The following is a 20,315-nucleotide window of genomic DNA, read 5'->3' on the forward strand; positions in this document are numbered from 1 at the left end:
TTGGGCACACAAAACTCAAAACGGTCAACCAGTTTACCTATCTCGGCTGCACCATTTCATCGGATGCAAGGATCGACAACGAGATAGACAACAGACTCGTCAAGACAAATAGCGCCTTTGGAAGACTACACAAAAGAGTCTGGAAAAACAACCAACTGAAAAACCGCACAAAGATAAGCGTATACAGAGTCGTTGTCATACCCACACTCCTGTTCGGCTCCGAATCATGGGTCCTCTACTGGCATCACCTACGGCTCCTAGAACGCTTCCACCAGCGTTGTCTCTGCTCCATCCTCAACATTCATTGGAGTGACTTCATCCCTAACATCGAAGTACTTGAGATGGCAGAGGCCGACAGCATCGAATCCACGATGTTGAAGATCCAACTGCGCTGGGTAGGTCACGTCTCCAGAATGGAGGACCATCGCCTCTCCAAGATCGTGTTATATGGCGAGCTCTCCACTGGCCATCGTGTCAGAGGTGCACCAAAGAAGAGGTACAAGGACTGCCTAAAGAAATCTCTTGGTGCCTGCCCCATTGACCACCGCCAGTGGGCTGATGTCGCCTCAAACCGTGCATCTTGGCGCCTCACAGTTCGGCGGGCAGCAACCTCCTTTGAAGAAGACCGCAGAGCCCACCTCACTGACAAAAGACAATGGAGGAAAAACCCAACACCCAACTCCAGCCCACCAATTTTCCCCTGCAACCGCTGCAACCGTGTCTGCCTGTCCCGCATCGGACTTGTCAGCCACAAACGAGCCTGCAGCTGACGTGGACATTTACCCCTCCATAAATCTTCGTCCGCGAAGCCAAGCCAAAGGAGAAGGAAGATATGTCGAAGTTGAGGTTTGCTACTTTTAATGTTTGAGGTTTAAACAGTCAGATTAAGCGTAAGCAAGTTTTGACGTATATTAAGAAAATGAAAATTGATGTTGCTTTTTTACAAGAAACACATTTGAATCTGAAGGAGAGTATGAAATTAAAGAGGGACTGGGTTGGGCATGTATATTCTTCTTCATTTAATTCCAGGGCTAAAGGTATAGCAATTTTGGTACATAAAAATGTATCTTTTGAATTACAATCAATGGAGGAAAAGGCAGGATATATTCTTAAATTGAATTGTAAAATTTTTAGTGAAGTTTGGATTTTACTTAATATTTATGCCCCAAATGCAGATGATGAAATATTTATTTCAGATGCATTTTTATGTTTGGGTCAGGCTAATGATAATATTTTAGTTGGTGGTGATTTTAATTGTGTTTTGGAACCTTTATTAGATAAATCTCCGAAGAAAGTTAAGAAATCTAAGATGGCAATTCAGGTCCAAGTTTTGATGAAAGATCTTAATTTAGTAGATATTTGAAGACGTCTTAATCCGATAGAGAAAGATTTTTACTTTTATTCATTTAGACATGAATCGTTTTCAAGGATTTACTTTTTTTTTAGTATCGGCACATTTACAAGGGAAAATACAACAAGTGGAATATAAAAGTAGGGTGATTTCAGATCATTCTTTGTTATATTTTACATATGCAACTTCTGACAAAATTCAAGTGGCTTATCTTTGGAGGTTTAATACTATGTTGTTAAAAAAATATGGAATTTATTGATTTTTTTGAAAAAACAAATTAATTTTTTTTGAAAGAAAATTCTAATTCTGTTCAAAGTAAGTTTGTATTATGGGATGCTATGATAGCTTATTTAAGAGGACAAATAATTAGTTATACTTCTAAAATAAAAAAAGAATTGATTAAATCAGAGTCTTGAATTAGAGAAACAGATCGCTGAGTTTTAAAAGGAATTTCAGAAAGATGCTACAGAAGATCAGAAAATAGCATTATCTAGGTTGAAATTGGAATATAATATTTTGCAATCTTATCAATTTGAATGTGTGATTAATAGGACTAAACAACGGTATTACGAATGGGGATAGAAAGCACATAAGGTATCGGCGTGGCAATTAAAGAAAGAACAGGTTTTGAGGACTCTTAATGCTGTTAGACGGAATTCTCTTATTACTTATAAACCTTGTGAGATTAATGATGAATTTTATTCATTTTATAAAAAGTTATATACATCTGAAGAAAAACAAGAAATTGGATCAATTGATCTTTTTTTTTATCACAGTTGAATTTACCGATATTAGAGAATGTAGATATACAGGAGTTAGAGGAACCATTTACTGATTTGGAAATTAAAATGGCTCTGATAGAAATGCCGAACGGTAAATCGCCTGGTCATGATGGATTTTCGGTTGAATTTTATAAAATTTTTTATGATGATTTATCTACAGTTTTTGGGGATGTATTACATCAAGCTGGAGAACATTATGAATTACCTGAGTCTTGTTCTAGTGTTTTAATTACAGTAATCCCAAAGAAAGAGAGATCCTTTGAAAGTATCTTCATATAGACCAATTTCGTTGTTAAATGTAGATTATAAAATAATAGCTAAAATAACGAATAGATTGGCTAAATTTTTACCTAAGTTGATTCATATGGATCAAACAGGTTTTATAAAGAATAGATATGCTTCAGATAATATTCTGCGCGTGATTAGTTTGATTAATAGATTTCGACAATCTTCAGATCACTCGATGGTGATATCTTTAGATGCAGAAAAAGCATTTGATAGAGTTGAGTGGAATTTTTTGTTTAAAGTTCTGGAGAAATTTAAGTTGGGTCCTTTTTTTATTGGTTGAATTAAGGCTTTATATAGTAAACTGGTAGCCAGAGTATTGATGAATGGCTTGATTTCGGAACCTTTTAAATTGACTCGATCAACTCGTCAAGGTTGTCCTTTATCACCAGCTTTGTTTGTGTTAGTGATTGAACCTTTAGCACGGCTGATAAGACAAAATACACAGATACAAGGTATTAAAGTTTTAGACGAGGAGTATAAAATTGATTTATTTGCTGATGATGTATTGGTGTATTTAATAAACCCAGCTCAGCCACTTTTGCACTTGAAGGAGTGTTTAATACAATATGGATGTCTTTCTGGATATAAAGTTAATTGGGAAAAAAGTGAAATATTACTGGTAAGTGAAGGAGATTATTCAGTTTATAAGAATATTATTAATTTGAAATGGACTGATCAAATTAAATATTTGGGTATTATTCTGAATGTTGATTATCAATCTTTATATAAATTAAATTATATTCCATTAATGAAAAAAATTAAAACTGATTTGATTAAAATGGAAAGATTTACCTATTAATTTATTGGGTAGGATAAATACAATTAAGATGAATATTTTTCTGTGTATGCAATATTTGTTTCAATCTATTCCGTATTTACTTGATAATATTTTTTTTTGAGATTTGAATAAAATGGTTAGGGAATTTTTATGGAGAGGTAAATTTTCGAGAGTAGCTTTGAATAAATTAACTTGGAAATATGAGTTAGGGGGATTACGTTTACCACATTTTCAAAATTATTATGAAGCAGCCCAACTTAAATTTATTAGTTCATTGATGGATTTGGAACGGCCTCCTAGTTGGGCCAAAATTGAGATGGCAAATATTTCTGAAATTGAAATACATCAATTTTTGTTTAGATGGAATATGAATTTGTTACAGCAATATAATGTGCCTATACTAAAACACTTAATGAAGTTATGAATTAAGAAAAATAAAATGATAGGCTCTAGGGGTAAACAGCTTTGACTCTGTTGTATAATAATCAAGATTTATTTTTCAATACATAATCGAAGTTTATTGCATTGGAGATTTGAAGGTGTGAAAAATTTGGGAGATTGTTTTAAAGAGGGTAAATTTTTATCTTTTAATCAGATGAGGGACAGTTTTGGTGTTGATAAGAATTATTTGCTTCTCTATTACCAAATTCAATCTTTGGTAAAACGTACGTTTGGTAGAGATATTATTTTACCTGAAATGACTAAATTTGAGATTTTTCTTATGAAGGTACCAGAGAAGGGTTAAATTTCATCTATGTATCAAATATTACAGGATGGTATGGATAAAAAGGGTTGGGATAGGTCTAAAAGTAAATGGGAAGCAGATACTGGTTTTATTTTTCCCGAGGATGATTGGTTAGATATTTGTTATGATAGTGTAACTAGATTGATAAATGCACGTTATGCAATGAATAACTATAATTTTTTACATCAATTATACTTAACACCTGAAAATTTTAAAAAATATGGTTTTCATGAATCAGATTTGTGTTTTAGATGTGGTAATTCTGTTGGAACTTTTTTTCATGCTGTTTGCTCATGTATACATATACAATCATTCTGGAAGAAAATTCAATTGTTTTTAGAATACCTGTATAAGATTTAAATATTTTTAGATCCGACAGTGTTTTTATTGGGTAGTTTGCAACCTTTGAAAGGTTTGGGATTAGATAAGTTTCAACTTGCTTTTGTATATTTAGCTTCATCTGTAGCGAAAAAATGTATTGCTAGTACGTGGAAAGATACAAATATGATTGATATTAATAGATGGCATAATGAGATGAAATATTGTTTAAATATGGAAAAAAATTACATATGTTTCGCGTGATAATTATTATTTTTTTATTAATAAGTGGTTGTTATATTCAGAATATTTACATTTCAATTTAAATTGATTAGATCTTAATATGTATGCTTAAATTTTTTAAAAATATTTTTTCTTTTTTTCTTTATGGCTCTCCTTAGGAGAGTTGGCTGAAGGGGGGGGTTCTTTTCTTTTTTTTTCTCTATATATAAAAAATAACGTTCATGTTTAGGGTTAATTGTTGGATATGTTATGTACTATTTGTTTTTTGAATGAATAAATAAAGTTAAAAAAGAAAGAATTATCCCACTTTCTCCAAGTTTAAGGGGAAGCCATGGGTACGGCATGGGCCCCACCTATGCCTGCCTTTTTATTGGCTATGTGAAGCAGTTCATGGATCCTCAACTCTTTCTCAGCTACATTGAAGACTACTTTGGTGCTGCCTGATGAGCTTGTCAACCTTATTCACTTTCCTGCGAACTTCCACCCTGACTTCAAATTCACTTGGGCCAGCTCAAAGCAACATTCTCCCCTTTTTTGATCTCCAAGTTTACATCTCGGAAGATAAACTCTCAACAGTCATCTTCTACAAACCCACCAATTCCCACAGCTACCTCAACTACACCTCTTCACACCCTGTCCCCTGCAGGAATTCCATTCCTTTCTCTCAATTCCTCTGTCTCGGTTGCATCTGCTCCTAGGATGAGGTCTTTCATGCCATATCATCAGAGATGTCCTCCTCCTTCAAACAACATGGCTTCCCCTTCATCACCATCAACTTGACCATCACCCTCATATGCTCTGTTAACCTAATATGCTCTGTTACCCGCATATCTTCCATTACCCACATATCCTCAATTACCTGCACTTCTGCCCTGGCCTCCTCCATCCCCACATGCTACAAAGTCAGGATTCTACCATCCCACCAGTCACTATATCTAACATATCTTTCTCTGCTATTTCCACCATCTACGACATGATCCCACCACCAGACATGTTATCCTTTCTCCTCCTCTCTCTGCTCGCACCATGACTTGTTCGTCCACTCCTCACTTCCCACCAATTGCCCCTTTGGCACCTACCTCTGTGACAGCAGGAGGAGCTCCACGTGCCCACCCCTCCTTCCTCATCTCCATTCAGGGTACCAACACAGTTCTTCCAATGAAGCAACACTTCACTTGTGAATATGCAGTGGTCACCTACTCTATTGTACATCTACTCTGCTCCTTTTGTGGTCTCCTATACATCGGAGAGACTGGACACAGTGAGAGATCACTTCATTGTGCATCTCAGCTCTGACCTCTGCAATTGCATGGATCTCCCAGTGGCCACTAATTTCAATTCCCCATCTTATCCCCTTGCTGACATGCCTGTCCATGGTTTCATGCACTGCCAGTCTGAGACGACCCACAAATTGGAGGAACAACACTTCATATTCCGACTAGTCACTCTTCAACCGGATGGCATTAACATTAACTTCTTTGGTTTCCATTAGCCTTCCTTCCCCTTCCTGTCTGTTGTCTCCTTTCCTCTTGCTATCCCTCTCTCCCCCCTCCCCCCACCTCTCCCTTTTCAGAGCCAAAAACTATGTCCTTCCCCCATCAATTCTCACCTTTCCATCTCCTGTCCTCTTATCATATTCCAATTTACACCTTTTGTCTCTTGGTCTGCACTCCTCCCCTCCCATTCTTCCCTTTTAACCAGCTTTTTAATATAGTGCTTGCTCACCCTGGAAGAAAGGCTCAGGCCTGTAACATTGGTCATATTATCTTTCCCTCCTATGGGCGCTGCAAAATCGGCTGAGTTCCTCCAGCCTCTCTTGGTTTTTACTACAATTACCGTGTCTGCAGACTTTGGTGTTTTACCTCCTTCTGGCCCACGGGTCCTCCCTCCACCAAAATAGACCAATTAACGCACAAACCCTGTGCAGTTTTGTTTTGGAGGGTGGTAGGAAACCAGAGCTTGCTGGAGGAAAGCCATGCAACCATAAGGAGAACTCCTTACAGCACAGAGTCACTGGCAGAGAAATAATGTTGTGCGAACAGCTAGGCTAACTATGCGGCCCTCTATATACCACAGGTTTTTTTTTGTGTGTAGCAAGAAAGCATTCTTACAAGATGACATTGAAATAGCAACAAACTGGCTCTTTTATATAAAATTTGAGAATGAACAGAACAACATTTTTATGATGGATATTATTCAACAGAAGAATGTGGTGGTGATGAAGTTCCATGGTAAAACTGGGGTCTTCAGATAAAACCTACCGCCATGAAAGAAACAGTGTGTACAGGCACTTTTGGCACACTCTCCTGCTTTGAGATCACTTTGTGACTTTATTAGGATTTAATGGGCAAGACTTTGCTGGAAAAATAATTGTGCTACAAACACATACTGTCATTAATGTATAATCAAGTCTATAGTTTGGGGAATTAAAAGATTTTAAATTTCAAAATAAACTATTCACAATAAATCAATTATGCATATAGTGCACAGCCTTTTTGAATTTGTAGAGTCATATTAGTTTGTATATTCTATTATTGTATCTTGTAGCGTTAACTATTCATAGCACCATTGCCATTAATGTGGACTCCCAAGGGTTATTCCCTCTATTGTTTGAGGGGCCGCCCCACCAGACCCAGTCCCAGTGAAAGGATCCTGGACTGTCATCCTTCCCTGCTAAGCTCCTGGGTTAGCTGCACCAAGCCTCAGTGCATCTCTCAGCACGTTAGCTGGGTTAGCTGCACCAAGCCTCAGTGCATCTCTCAGCACGTACTCAAGCGCGGAATGTGCCAGTCAGCATTCACTCACTGACATCTCACTGTGCTGAAGGGCCAAGTTTCCGGCAGACCAAAGTGCATCTTTCACTGAGTTGATGTTTTTCTAGATGGTATGCAATCCCAGGAACAGGCCAGAAATCAAAGCTGCTGCTGGGGATGAATGGTGACAAGGATTCTTGCACCCTTCTCCACTCACTCTTACCAATTCACAGTATGCAAACATCTCTACTCCACTGCAGTTATCTCAAGGGCAACGTGGGGAAGATATTCCATCAGCACAGGAAGGACATTGACTGCAACGGCTCCTCTCACCTCCAGCCAAGCCAGGTCCTGGGACTCGTTATTGAGCTCTGGCAATGAGGCATTTTGCCAGATGATTTGGATAATCTGTTCAGGACCCAACCCACAGTGTACATATCTGAAGCATATTCTGCACTGATCACTGCCTGATGGACTTGTGGTCAAAGGTGTTTTCCTGGAAAAACTTTGCCACACCACCCATCTTTCATGAAAATGTCCAAATAGGATATTATGTGGCAACAAGGCCAGGTCCATTCTTTGCAATAAATGGGACAGGTAAAACCACAGCTCATAATGCCACAGTGTCCTTGGTCCTTGGTTCCACACATAAAGGTGTCAAAAATGAAAATCTCTAGTACTTGATTGATTTACTACTTACAAGTAGTAAGTACATTATTGGAGAGATAAGATATCTGGACAGCCGTGGGCTGATTAATGACAGTCAGCATGGTTTTGTGCATGGCAGATCATGTTTAATAAATCTTGTAGAGTTTTTCAAGGAGGTTACCAAGAAAGCAGATGAAGGTAAGGCTGTGGATGTTGTCTGCATGGAATTTAGTAAAGCCTTTGTCAAGGTCCCACATGGGAGGTTAGTTCACAAAATTAAGACACTAGATATCCATGGAGAGGTTGTAAACTATATTCAAAAGTGGCTGTATAGGTGAAAACAGTGGTAGTTGATGGTTGCTTCTCAGACTGGAGGCCTGTGACTAGTTTTGTGCCTCAAGGATCTTTGTTGTGACCATTGTTATTTATTGTCTATATCAATTATCTGGATGGTAATGTGGTAACTTGGATCAGCAAGTTTGCTGATGACACAAAGATAGGAAGTGTTGTGGACAACAAGGAAGATTTTCAAAGCTTGCAGAGGGATCTGGACCAACTGGGAGAATGGGGCAAAAAATGGCAGATGGAGTTTAATGCAGACAAGTGTGAGGTGTTGCATTTTGGAAGGGCAAACCAAGGTAGGAGATACACAGTAAGTGGTAAGGCACTGAGGAGTGTGGAGGAGCAAAGAGATCTGGGAATACAGATACATTATTCCCTGAAGGTGGCATTGCAGGTGCACAGGATTGTAAAGAAAATTTTTGGCAATTAAATGTGGATTACAAAATAGTAGCAAGAATTTTGGCCAACTTGTTACCTAAATTAATAAATATGGACCAGACAGGGTTTGTTTAAAAAAATTACTCAGCATAATTCATTTAGTGCAAAAAAGAGGTGATTTGAATGTTGCAGTAGCCTTAGATGCAGTAAAGATTAGATTGGGATTTTTAAATTTAAACTATTGACATTTTACCTTTCCAAAGAAATGTCCTTGTATGTTTATTTAATTCTTGACAAGTTTGGATTTGAATTGAATTTTTAAAATTGGATTAGATCATTATAATAATAGGCCTAATACTCTTCTTTCTTTGGTTTGGCTTCGCGGACGAAGATTAATGGAGGGGTAATGTCCACGTCAGCTGCAGGCTCGTTTGTGGCTGACAAGTCCGATGCGGGACAGGCAGGCACAGTTGCAGCAGTTGCAAGGGAAAATTGGTGGGTTGGGGTTGGGTGTTGGGTTTTTCCTCCTTTGTCTTTTGTCAGTGAGGTGACCTCTGCAGTCTTCTTCAAAGGAGGTTGCTGCCCGCCGAACTGTGAGACGCCAAGATGCGATATCAGCCCACTGGCGGTGGTCAATGTGGCAGGCACCAAGAGATTTCTATAGGTAGTCCTTGTACCTCATGGAGAAGTATCTATTGTCATTAAAATTAATGAGATCAAGCAGATAAGTTTGTCCTTTATCACCAACCTTATTTTATTTTAGCTATAGAACCAATTGCCTAGGTAATTCACTTTGATTTACAAATTAAGGGCTTTAAGGTGGGTCAAGAGGAACATAAAATTAGTTTATTTGCAGATAATGAGTCATCCTTATGAAGATTATATGCCCAATTGGAAGAATATGGAAAAGTTTCAGGTTATAAAATACATGGAGGTAAAAGTGAAATTAAGCAGGAACCTCCAAATTAGGATTACATAGATCTAGACAGAGATGGGAAACAAACATAATTATTATAATTGATGAACAAATGTGGGAAAATTTATGGAGGGATTGTTTGACTAATACTATTAATGTAAGATATAGATTAGTTCAATATAATTTTTTACACCAACTATATCTTACACCACAAAAGTAGAAAAAATTGAAATCAGAGTTATCAGATCAATATTTTAGTTATGGTGAAGATGTAGGATCCTTTATACATTCAACGTGATCTTGTCCTAATGTAATCCCTTTTGGGCACTTTTATGTAATTCTTTGGAACAAGTTACAAGAATCGTTTTTCCACAAAGTCCTGATTTATTCTTATTAGGAAATATTGAAGGTACAAGACCTAAATTAAAACTATCAATTTATCAACTGGAATTTGTTAAGTTAGCGGTAGCAAGGAAATGTATTGCAATTATTTGGAAATCTGATATATCTTTGACTATGCCTAGGTAGCTGAAATTCAAAGTTGTATTCCTTTAGAAAAAAAATCACTTATAATTTAAGAAAAAAGTACCCTGTTTTTTTTTACAAATTTAGCACCCATATACCCAAATAATGAGATTAAATTTGTAATGATATCCTTCTTATGCCTCTAGATTGGCAGGATTCTCCTCTGTACAATTATGTGAGACCTGGTGATTTGTACTGGATTAAATTCTTCCTCTGCAATCCAAAGATTTCCTTCCTTTCTCTTTTTCCTTTTTTTTATGTATAAAGTTATATATTTTCATTTTGTACATTGTTTCTTTGTGTGGGTGGTTGGGCTGGAGGGAGGAGCTTTTTGTGGTGGGATGAAAACCATCATATATTTTATCAGTTTGGTTTTTTTTTACATCTGTATTATTATAACAATTATAGCTACTGTGTAGCAGGCCGAGCGGGTGCACAGTGTGGCGACATGAACTATCGCTGGCGTGGTTCTGCGGGTGTGCAGAATCATAATATGGGCGCTGCATATTTGAGTCTCCTGCCGGGAGGCGCGGGACACTTACAAGGCTAAATTTAAACCTGCTGGTCCTGTGGATCGGCAGCAATCTCATAGTGACGCCCCACTTTGTCCCGTGGAGCCCGGGACACACAGTATATAAGAGAAGCCTGTAAATCCTGAATAAATCAGTCTTGAGTTGACTACTCTGGCATGTGTTTGTATTTCTTTAGTAGCTCTAGTAGCTGCATGTATGGAATTTTAAATAAAATATTAAAAAAAGAAAGTTTTTGGCATCTTAGCCTTTAACGAGTATAGGAGTTGGGATGTTATGTTGAAGTTATTTAAGACATTGGTGAGGCCAAATTTGGAATATTGTGTTCAGTTCTGGTCGCTTAACTACAGGAAGGATATCAATAAGATAGAAAGAGTGCAGAGCAGATTTACTAGGATGCTGCCATGTCTTCAGGAAATTAGTTACAGGGAAAGATTAAACAGGTTAGGACTTTATTTCTTGGAGTGAAGATGAATGAGGGGAAATTTGTCCGACATTTACAAGATTCTTTGGCTTGGCCTCGTGGACGAAGATTTATGGAGGGGGTAAATGTCCACGTCAGCTGCAGGCACGTTTGTGGCTGACAAGTCCGATGCGGGACAGGCAGACACGGTTGCAGCGGTTGCAGGGGAAAATTGGTTGGTTGGGGTTGGGTGTTGGGTTTTTCCTCCTTTGCCTTTTGTCAGTGAGGTGGGCTCTGCGGTATTCTTCAAAGGAGGTTGCTGCCCGCCAAACTGTGAGGCGCCAAGATGCACGGTTTGAGGCGATATCAGCCCACTGGTGGTGGTGATTTCTTTAGGCAGTCCTTGTACCTTTTCTTTGGTGCACCTCTGTCACGGTGGCCAGTGGAGAGCTCGCCATATAACACGATCTTGGGAAGGCGATGGTCCTCCAGCGTGGACTCGATGCTGTCGACCTCTGCCATCTCGAGTACTTTGATGTTAGGGATGAAAGCGCTCCAATGAATGTTGAGGATGGAGCGGAGACAACGCTGGTGGAAGCATTCTAGGAGCCGTAGGTGATGCCGGTGGAGAACCCATGATTCGGAGCCGAACAGGAGTGTGGGTATGACAACGGCTCTGTATACGCTAATCTTTGTGAGGTTTTTCAGTTGGTTGTTTTTCCAGACTCTTTGTGTAGTCTTCCAAAGGCGCTATTTGCCTTGGCGAGTCTGTTGTCTATCTCGTTGTCGATCATTGCATCTGATGAAATGGTGCAGCCGAGATAGGTAAACTGGTTGACCGTTTTGAGTTTTGTGTGCCCGATGGAGATGTGGGGGCGCTGGTAGTCATGGTGGGGAGCTGGCTGATGGAGGACCTCAGTTTTCTTCAGGCTGACTTCCAGGCCAAACATTTTGGCAGTTTCCGCAAAACAGGACGTCAAGCGCTGAAGAGCTGGCTCTGAATGGACCACTCAAGCGGCATTGTCTGCAAAGAGTAGTTCACGGACAAGTTGCTCTTGTGTCTTGGTGTGAGCTTGAGGGCGCCTCAGATTGAAGAGACTGCCATCCATGCGGTACCGGATGTAAACAGTGTCTTCATTGTTGAGGTCTTTCATGGCTTGGTTCAGCATCATACTGAAGAAGATTGAAAAGAGGGTTGGTGCGAGAACACAGCCTTGCTTCACGCCATTGTTAATGGAGAAGGGTTCAGTGAGCTCATTGCTGTATCTGACCCGACCTTGTTGGTTTTCGTGCAGTTGGATAACCATGTTGAGGAACTTTGGGGGGCATCCGAGGCGCTCTAGTATTTGCCAAAGCCCTTTCCTGCTCACGGTGTCGAAGGCTTTGGTGAGGTCAACAAAGGTGATGTAGAGTCCTTTGTTTTGTTCTCTGCACTTTTCTTGGAGCCGTCTGAGGGCAAAGACCATGTCAATAGTTCCTCTGTTTGCGCAAAAGCCGCACTGTGATTCTGGGAGAATATTGTCGGCGACACTGGGTATTATTCTATTTAGGAGAATCCTAGCGAAGATTTTGCCTGCAATGGAGAGCAGCGTGATTCCCCTGTAGTTTGAGCAGTCTGATTTCTCGCCTTTGTTTTTGTACAGGGTGATGATGGTGGCATCACGAAGGTCCTGAGGCAGTTTTCCTTTGTCCCAACAAAGCTTGAAAAACTCATGCAGCTTGACATGCAGAGTTTTGCTGCCAGCCTTCCAGACCTCTGGGGGGGATTCCATCCATACCTGCTGCTTTGCCTCTTTTCAGTTGTTCGATTGCCTTATATGTCTCATCCTGGGTGAGGACCTCAACCAGCTCTAGCCTTAGGGGCTGTTGAGGGAGCTGGAGCAGGGCGGAATCTTGGACTGAGCGGTTGGCACTGAAATGCGATTGGAAGTGTTCTGTTTATGTGATATACAAACACAGAGTGAATGCGAGTCAGCTTTTTTCCACTTAGATTGGGGGATATAAAGATGAAGGGTCATCGTTTTAAGATGAAAGGTTTAGGGGGAACATTAGGGGAAGGTTCTTCACTCAGAGAGTGGTGGGAGTGTGGAATGAGCTACCATCTGATGTGGTGAATGTGGGCTCAATCTTGCGCTTTAAAAATAAATTGGATGGTGTAATGGAGGATTTAGACCATCCTTTTGCTTATGCAAGGCTGAGTATCAGTAACCTACTTTGAGAATAATGTGAGAATCAGCAGACATAAGCTAAATTCCACCATGGGGCCCAGAGATGCAGTTATCTGACAAAAAGACATCTGTGTACCAAGAACGTTTAATCTTCCTGCTTGTTAGTATATTGGTCACAGATGGTCAGACAGCGACCTAACCTTGAAGCAAAGTAAACCATTGTATTCAAAGTGATAAGCTAGAAAGCTGTGTTATTGGATAGAAGCCTAGGCAGGCTAGTTTGCTCGCTTATCTTTCTTTTCGAGCTGGGAATAGGTGCTTAGGTAAGCAGTTTTTGGGTAATATAAGCCATGGTCCCGCTGCTGAAGTTTGAGACTCTCCGAGAGGTGGCAACATCTCTCAGCAAGAAGAAGAACCTCTAGAGTCCAGCCAAAGTTCCAGGTCGGGGGTGGTGGAGAAGCTGCTACCGGCACCCCGACAACCTACTATGCGTGCAGTCGTTGCCTCGCCTCGGCAGTTGGGACCAGTCCAGGCGCTGATAAGTCTAATAGGGAAGGGCTTGCATATTGTAGTTTGATATCAGCTTTAGAATTGTATAAACTGAAGTGGTCTGGCGTGTGGGTCTATTTTCTTTCGGTAGCTCAAAAGCTGTGACCAATCTTAAAGCGAGAGGTCCAAGTTTACCCAGGGCAGATGGATCCACGGACGAGAGAGGTCTGGAGAGTTATGGAGTGAGAACAGGTCAGCGGGACGAGCACAGACTAGAGGGGCCGAAGGGACCGTCTTGCGTGGTGTGGTGGCGCTCTCTGGGAGGCAGCAAGGAAATGACCTGATTTGAAAGCGACTCCCCACCCCCACCCCGTTGTGGGTCCATTGTCCTCGTCCCGGACACGGAACGAAAGCTGCGTGTCCCCAGCGGCGAGCTTGGTGGTTCCGGAAGGACAGTGGCGGAACTGGAGGCGTTGCTACTTTTCGGCCACAGTGGAGTTGAGCGAAGTACCCCCGAGGTCTTGCCCTGGGCTTTCAGGGCTGAATATGACCCCCGACAGCGCCCAACGACCGGCGGGGGCTGCACCCACCAACTTTTTGTTTTAAAAACGGGTGGCGTTTCTGTTGGATCCTGCTGCCAGGTGAGCGCCTCTTCTCTTCCTCGCCCCGCCCCAAGGAGCGCAGGTTATCGACTCAACCAATTTGTCCATCCTGGTTGAGCGCAGCCAGAATCCAGAGAAGGAAACAGACACGTTGCCCATTTAATTCAAAGTCAGGAGAAAGATTTCATCGGGCCGCGAGATTGCACGATAGGTAAGTGGATGAAGTCAACAGGGCCCCTTATTGCCGTCCACCTAATGTTTTCAAACAATAATAATCCGAAGGCAGGGGGGAGAATATTCGGCGCCATGCACAGCGTCTTGAATGTGGCCATGGTTGATACACGGGACGGGGGAGGCTGTGTGGTTGCCCGAGCCTCCCCGTCCCCCTCTTTCCCCCCCCCCGCCCCCCTCTTTCCCCCCCCCCCGCCCCCCTCTTTCCCCCCCCCCGCCCCCCTCTTTCCCCCCCCCCGCCCCCCTCTTTCCCCCCCCCCGCCCCCCTCTTCCCCCCCCCCGCCCCCCTCTTCCCCCCCCCCCTCTTCCCCCCCCCGCCCCCCTCTTTCCCCCCCCCCGCCCCCCTCTTCCCCCCCCCGCCCCCCTCTTCCCCCCCCCGCCCCCCTCTTTCCCCCCCGCCCCCCTCTTTTTCCCCCCCGCCCCCCTCTTCCCCCCCCCGCCCCCCTCTTTCCCCCCCCGCCCCCCTCTTTTTCCCCCCCGCCCCCCTCTTTCCCCCCCCGCCCCCCTCTTTCCCTCCCCCCCGCCCCCCTCTTTCCCCCGCCCCCCTCTTTCCCCCGCCCCCCTCTTTCCCCCGCCCCCCTCTTTCCCTCCCCCCCGCCCCCCTCTTTCCCCCGCCCCCCTCTTTCCCTCCCCCCCGCCCCCCTCTTCCCCCCGCCCCCCTCTTTCCCCCCCCGCCCCCCTCTTCCCCCTCTTTCCCCCCCCGCCCCCCTCTTTCCCCCCCGCCCCCCTCTTTCCCCCCCCGCCCCCCTCTTTCCCCCCCCGCCCCCCTCTTTCCCCCCCCGCCCCCCTCTTTCCCCCCCCGCCCCCCTCTTTCCCCCCCCGCCCCCCTCTTTCCCCCCCCGCCCCCCTCTTTCCCCCCCCGCCCCCCTCTTTCCCCCCCCGCCCCCCTCTTTCCCCCCCCGCCCCCCTCTTTCCCCCCCCGCCCCCCTCTTTCCCCCCCCGCCCCCCTCTTTCCCCCCCGCCCCCCTCTTTCCCCCCCGCCCCCCTCTTTCCCCCCCGCCCCCCTCTTTCCCCCCCCGCCCCCCTCTTTCCCCCCCCGCCCCCCTCTTCCCCCCCCCGCCCCCCTCTTCCCCCCCCCGCCCCCCTCTTCCCCCCCGCCCCCCTCTTCCCCCCCCGCCCCCCTCTTCCCCCCCCGCCCCCCTCTTTCCCCCCCCGCCCCCCTCTTTCCCCCCCCCGCCCCCCTCTTTCCCCCCCCGCCCCCCTCTTTCCCCCCCCGCCCCCCTCTTTCCCCCCCCGCCCCCCTCTTTCCCCCCCGCCCCCCTCTTTCCCCCCCCGCCCCCCTCTTTCCCCCCCCGCCCCCCTCTTTCCCCCCCGCCCCCCTCTTTCCCTCCCCCCCTTCCCCCCCGCCCCCCTCTTTCCCTCCCCCCCTTCCCCCCCGCCCCCCTCTCTCCCTCCCCCCCTTCCCCCCGCCCCCCTCTCTCCCTCCCCCCCTTCCCCCGCCCCCCTCTCTCCCCCCCCCGCCCCCCTCTCTCCCCCCCCCCGCCCCCCTCTCTCCCCCCCCCCGCCCCCCTCTCTCCCCCCCCCCGCCCCCTCTCTCCCCCCCCCGCCCCCCTCTCTCCCCCCCCCGCCCCCCTCTCTCCCCCCCCCGCCCCCCTCTCTCCCCCCCCCCGCCCCCCTCTCTCCCCCCCCCCTCTCTCCCCCCCCCTCTCTCACCCCCTCCCTCCCTCCCTCTCCCCCCCTCCCTCTCTCCCCCCGACCCTCTCTCTCCCCCGCCCGTCAGCCAGTGGCCGCTGTGGAGGCCGCGAGCTGCCCCGGCGAGCGATTGGCCGCCGGTGCGAAGGGTGTCAGTTTCACTGGCTCCGATCATAACCCGCCTGCCACCCTTCCCTCGCCGGCACTGCGACTCCTCCTCTGGCTCAGGGCGGGCGGCGAGGTGAGTGCGGCGCTGCAGAGCCCCCTTCCCCCCCTCATCTCCGGCTTTGTTTCAGTGAGACCTTCTTGATCGTCTGTTCACGTTAAAGCTCATCACTCAAACGGGACAGGGCAATGGCGCTGGCTGGGTCCGGTCGCGCTGTCCGTCCGCTCCGGACGGAGTCCGGACTACTTACTCTATCTGGACTTCGTGCTCTCGTTCACTCCGCGAGACAATCTGTCCCAGGCACAGTTTTATTCAATGAACCGGTTGCTTTCCCGTCTCACCCCGACGTGTGTTTTGAACGGTCTACACATCCTGTGAGAAGTTTAGTGTTTCATGTACCGGTACGAATCCGTTTCACGACCTGAATTTCTTCCTTTAAATCTCAGTTTCGTCTCTGTCCCCTTTAAAGCGAGTGACGAGTCTCCCCTTGTGTGATCCTGTGTCAACATCTGACTCCATTCCCGTGCAGCTCCGCTTTGTAACAACTTGCTGCACAGTTTCGAGGGAGAGGTCCCTGGAGGTGGGCTCTTTGGACACAGGATACCACTCCGAAGTGTTGCCATGCCCGCTGCCTTTTAAAATTAACCCTTTTTTTGTTAAATTACTAGATCTACCATGGAAGGGGTTGGGGGGGGGGGGTGGGGGGAATGGGTGAAAGGCCTCATTTTCCGGCAAAGTAACGGATTACCGTTTTGACGTGGGCTTTTACACTCAGGGCTAAGTCCCTCCAGCAAATTGTTACCCTGAGCATCTGTGGCTGGAACACATTCCTCTCCCTGTATGCAGTTGGTCACCTGCCAAGCATTTTCGTGGTGGCCATTTCCATTGGTGGCTATCCATTTCACACAAGAGTCTTCTAGTCTTCTGAAAATTGGAGTGCAAGATATGTGTGGACACGAAAGAGCTATTTTCTATCAACGGGCTGAGCGAATTGGGTTCCGAAGGACCACTGGTGTCGACAGCATTTTGTTACTATACCAGCAACACACTTGGTTATGTAGGTGAAACCTCCAGTCAAGCACATTATGTTGTCAATGGAATTTGACTGTTTGTTGAGAGTCAAAATGGTCCTTCACTCTATGAAAACCCTTCAATAATGGGCAGCCTAGAAATGACTACTGATTGAGTCATTGAAAAGGAAAGCTAGATCGCCAAATTAGTGAAGACAAAATGTTTATCAAACATTAACAACTTGTATCTCAGCCAGTTAAGTGTTTTATTTGTCTATTATTCTGCATAGCAAGATCTAATTTGTGGCACCGATATGAATAACGAAATTATTTTCTTTAAATGATATTGTCTAAGTAACAATCATTCTCCGTGAGGAGATCCTGTGAGTGCAAATAGAGCCCAGGGTCAATGTTCGATGCAAACAGTGGATTTCTGGTGAGCTTGAAAATGTTGTTAAAAATGAGAAATTTCAAACTCGGTCAGAATGCACTGACAATCCTACAACTTGCACACTTGAACGGCCAGATCAAAATACAGCGATCTCCAAGAACACATCAATATCTGAAAAGGGTAAAGGTCAGCAGAGGATGCTGGGCATATGTCAGTGTGATAATATTCTGATAATCCAACATCCAATTGTTTGTAAGACCTGATAATTGGAGCATTTACTCACTCATTAGTCCAGAAAGTGAGCTGGGGCTCCAGAATGCCGGGGTGCACTGCAAGAGTTAGGGTTAAAGTGTCTCTGGACTGGGGATTCAGCTGAGATCAGGTCTACCAAGGGCCAGGTTTGTGGTCAGATCTGGCATGCAGAGTGCAGGTATACTTTTATGTTTCTCCCTATAAATTTACCAGATTCACTGGAAAATGTGTAATATCACTGTATAACATTATTAAAAAAAAGTGAAGTAAATGCTTGTTGAATGGTAAAGGGAGTAATGACCAATAATTTGGAAAAATCTACTGTCAGCAGTACTGAAGCCAAATTGTTCAATAATGTTGGTGTTTTATCAAATCTCTTGAAGTGTATTTGCAACACATCATGATGGGGAGAGAAACAACTAATTTAATTTAGACATACAGCACGGAGGAAGGCCCACGAGTCCGTGCTGCCCAATTTACACCCCATTAACCTGCACCCCCGGTACATTTTGAACAGTGGGAGGAAACTGGAGCCCCCAGAGAAAACCCCTGCAGACACGGGGAGAATGTACAAACTTTTTACAAGCTGCACAGGATTCAAACCCTGGTTCAATAGCTGGTGCTGAAAAGGCCTTGCGCTAAAAGCTACGGCAACCGTGCTGGCCTAAATTACAGAGTGCTTGGACAAAAATGTTTGAAATTGATTATTGAATCCATCACCCATTAGTGCAGTGGTTATTAACCTTTTTATTTCACTCATATACCATCTGTGGTTAGTAAGGGATTACTTAAGGTGGTATGTGAGTGGGGGAAAAAAAAAGTTGAGAACCATTGCATTAGTATGTTATTACTTCAAGTTGATTTGATGTGAATTCTATATTTCTGCAGCCAGTATTTTATTGTGTCTGCTGGATCTTTTCTAAAGTGAATCTGATCTACTCTCTCCTGCAGCTTTGAAGATGTATTGGCTGCTGAAGTATAGGACCCGAGTGCTGAGCTTGTACCTACAGCATGGTCACACTAGATTCCAACATCATAAAGGAGTCTTGGCATTGCGGAGGGAGGATATAAATGCTTGGGAGAGGCGAGCACCCTTGGCCCCAAAACACATCAAAGAACTGACCAGTGCAGGCTGCAAAGTCCTGGTACAACCATCCAACAGAAGAGCCATCCACGAAAAGGTAATTCTGAATGTTCTAATGGGCAGAAGGTGACCTTGCCTCGTGTCTAAGTTGCATTGCAGCAGTATTGACTTTACTTCCACTGAACAGAATTTTCTATGATTTATGATAAACATTTGCATTAGTACAACTTCAGAAGTAACAGTGTATCAGAGATTAGAGTCTTGTTTTGGAATTGATTTGTATCTTGGTAAAAGAGTGGGTTTCAAAAAGAGGAAAAACATCTACTAAGAAAAACAAGTTTTTTTAACCTTCAATTTTTCTATGACAAAAATGTATTTGCCTCAGGTTTCCCTTCAATTCTGATGACCCCTTGTGTGAAGGGTGATTATTTCAATGTTTGTTTTAGTTGGAGCTCTGCCACAATTAAAAAAAACCACTTTATTTTAAAGTTTGCTTACATCCATCATTTTAATACAAGTTGTTACTGACTACAAAACCAAAATATTCCCCTTCTCCTAAAAACTCAAACCCTCCCTAACCCTGCCCCCCCAAAAACAAATCCATCATTACTTATACATGTTAATAACATATTATCAACATACTAAAGATAGGAAATAGAAAAGATCAAAAGAATAATAGAAGTAATGGACTTAAACCATGAAATATTATCTATAATATCTGGTGAGGTTGTAGGGAGCGGTGAGGAAAAATTAATCCACAGTACCCATCTTGTGTATGTATGGGCTCCATATTTGTAAATATGTATTATATTTATTCTTTAAATTGTATGTAATTTTTCCAATGGAAGGGATTTTTGTATTTCTGTATGCAGTCTATCTATACCTGGGTAAGAATCTGACTTCCAAGTAACTGCAATTCATTTTCTTGCCACTGCCAGTACTATGTTCACAAATTTCCATTGAATAGGTGAAATGACTAATTTAGGTATAGTTCCTTCAACATTCCCTAACAAAAATAAATAAGGATTTTGTGGATATACAATATTAGTAATTTGTTCCAGTAATTCCCCTACATTTACCCAAAACGGTCATACTTTTGACACATCCATGTAGAGTGCAAAAAGATCCCTTCCTCTATACCACATCTAAAACATTTATTTGATAAGTCTGATTTTATTTTATGCATCTTGTGTGGTTGATACATAGTTGATGTAAAAAAAAATTTTTTTTACTAATCTGTATCGCACATTAATTCTGTTCGACATGCAATCTCCACACAAATCCATAGTT

At 44.0% G+C, this 20,315-nt stretch overlaps 1 protein-coding gene and 1 long non-coding RNA gene across 6 annotated transcripts in view; one reads left to right on the forward strand and one right to left on the reverse strand.

The window, feature by feature from the left end:
• Positions 1-16,882, reverse strand: part of LOC138745906 (uncharacterized) — a 32,972-nt gene extending 16,090 nt beyond the window's left edge. Inside the window, exon 1 of the long non-coding RNA XR_011346577.1 lies at positions 16,539-16,882. This is a non-coding gene — a long non-coding RNA (uncharacterized lncRNA). The remainder of the gene's footprint in view (positions 1-16,538) is intronic.
• aass (aminoadipate-semialdehyde synthase) overlaps positions 14,057-20,315 on the forward strand; it is a 92,370-nt gene continuing 86,111 nt past the window's right edge. The window contains exons 1-2 of one of the 5 annotated variants that reach the window (XM_069903396.1): positions 14,057-14,298; positions 18,893-19,122. In XM_069903396.1, the coding sequence (XP_069759497.1) occupies positions 18,901-19,122 (222 nt within the window). In that variant the 5' untranslated portion in view covers positions 14,057-14,298; positions 18,893-18,900. The other 4 variants (XM_069903394.1, XM_069903395.1, XM_069903398.1 and 1 more) reach the window with 4 other exon arrangements.

This window comes from Narcine bancroftii, chromosome 11 (assembly GCF_036971445.1).
Source record: "Narcine bancroftii isolate sNarBan1 chromosome 11, sNarBan1.hap1, whole genome shotgun sequence".
In the NCBI taxonomy this organism is placed as follows: domain Eukaryota; kingdom Metazoa; phylum Chordata; class Chondrichthyes; order Torpediniformes; family Narcinidae; genus Narcine; species Narcine bancroftii.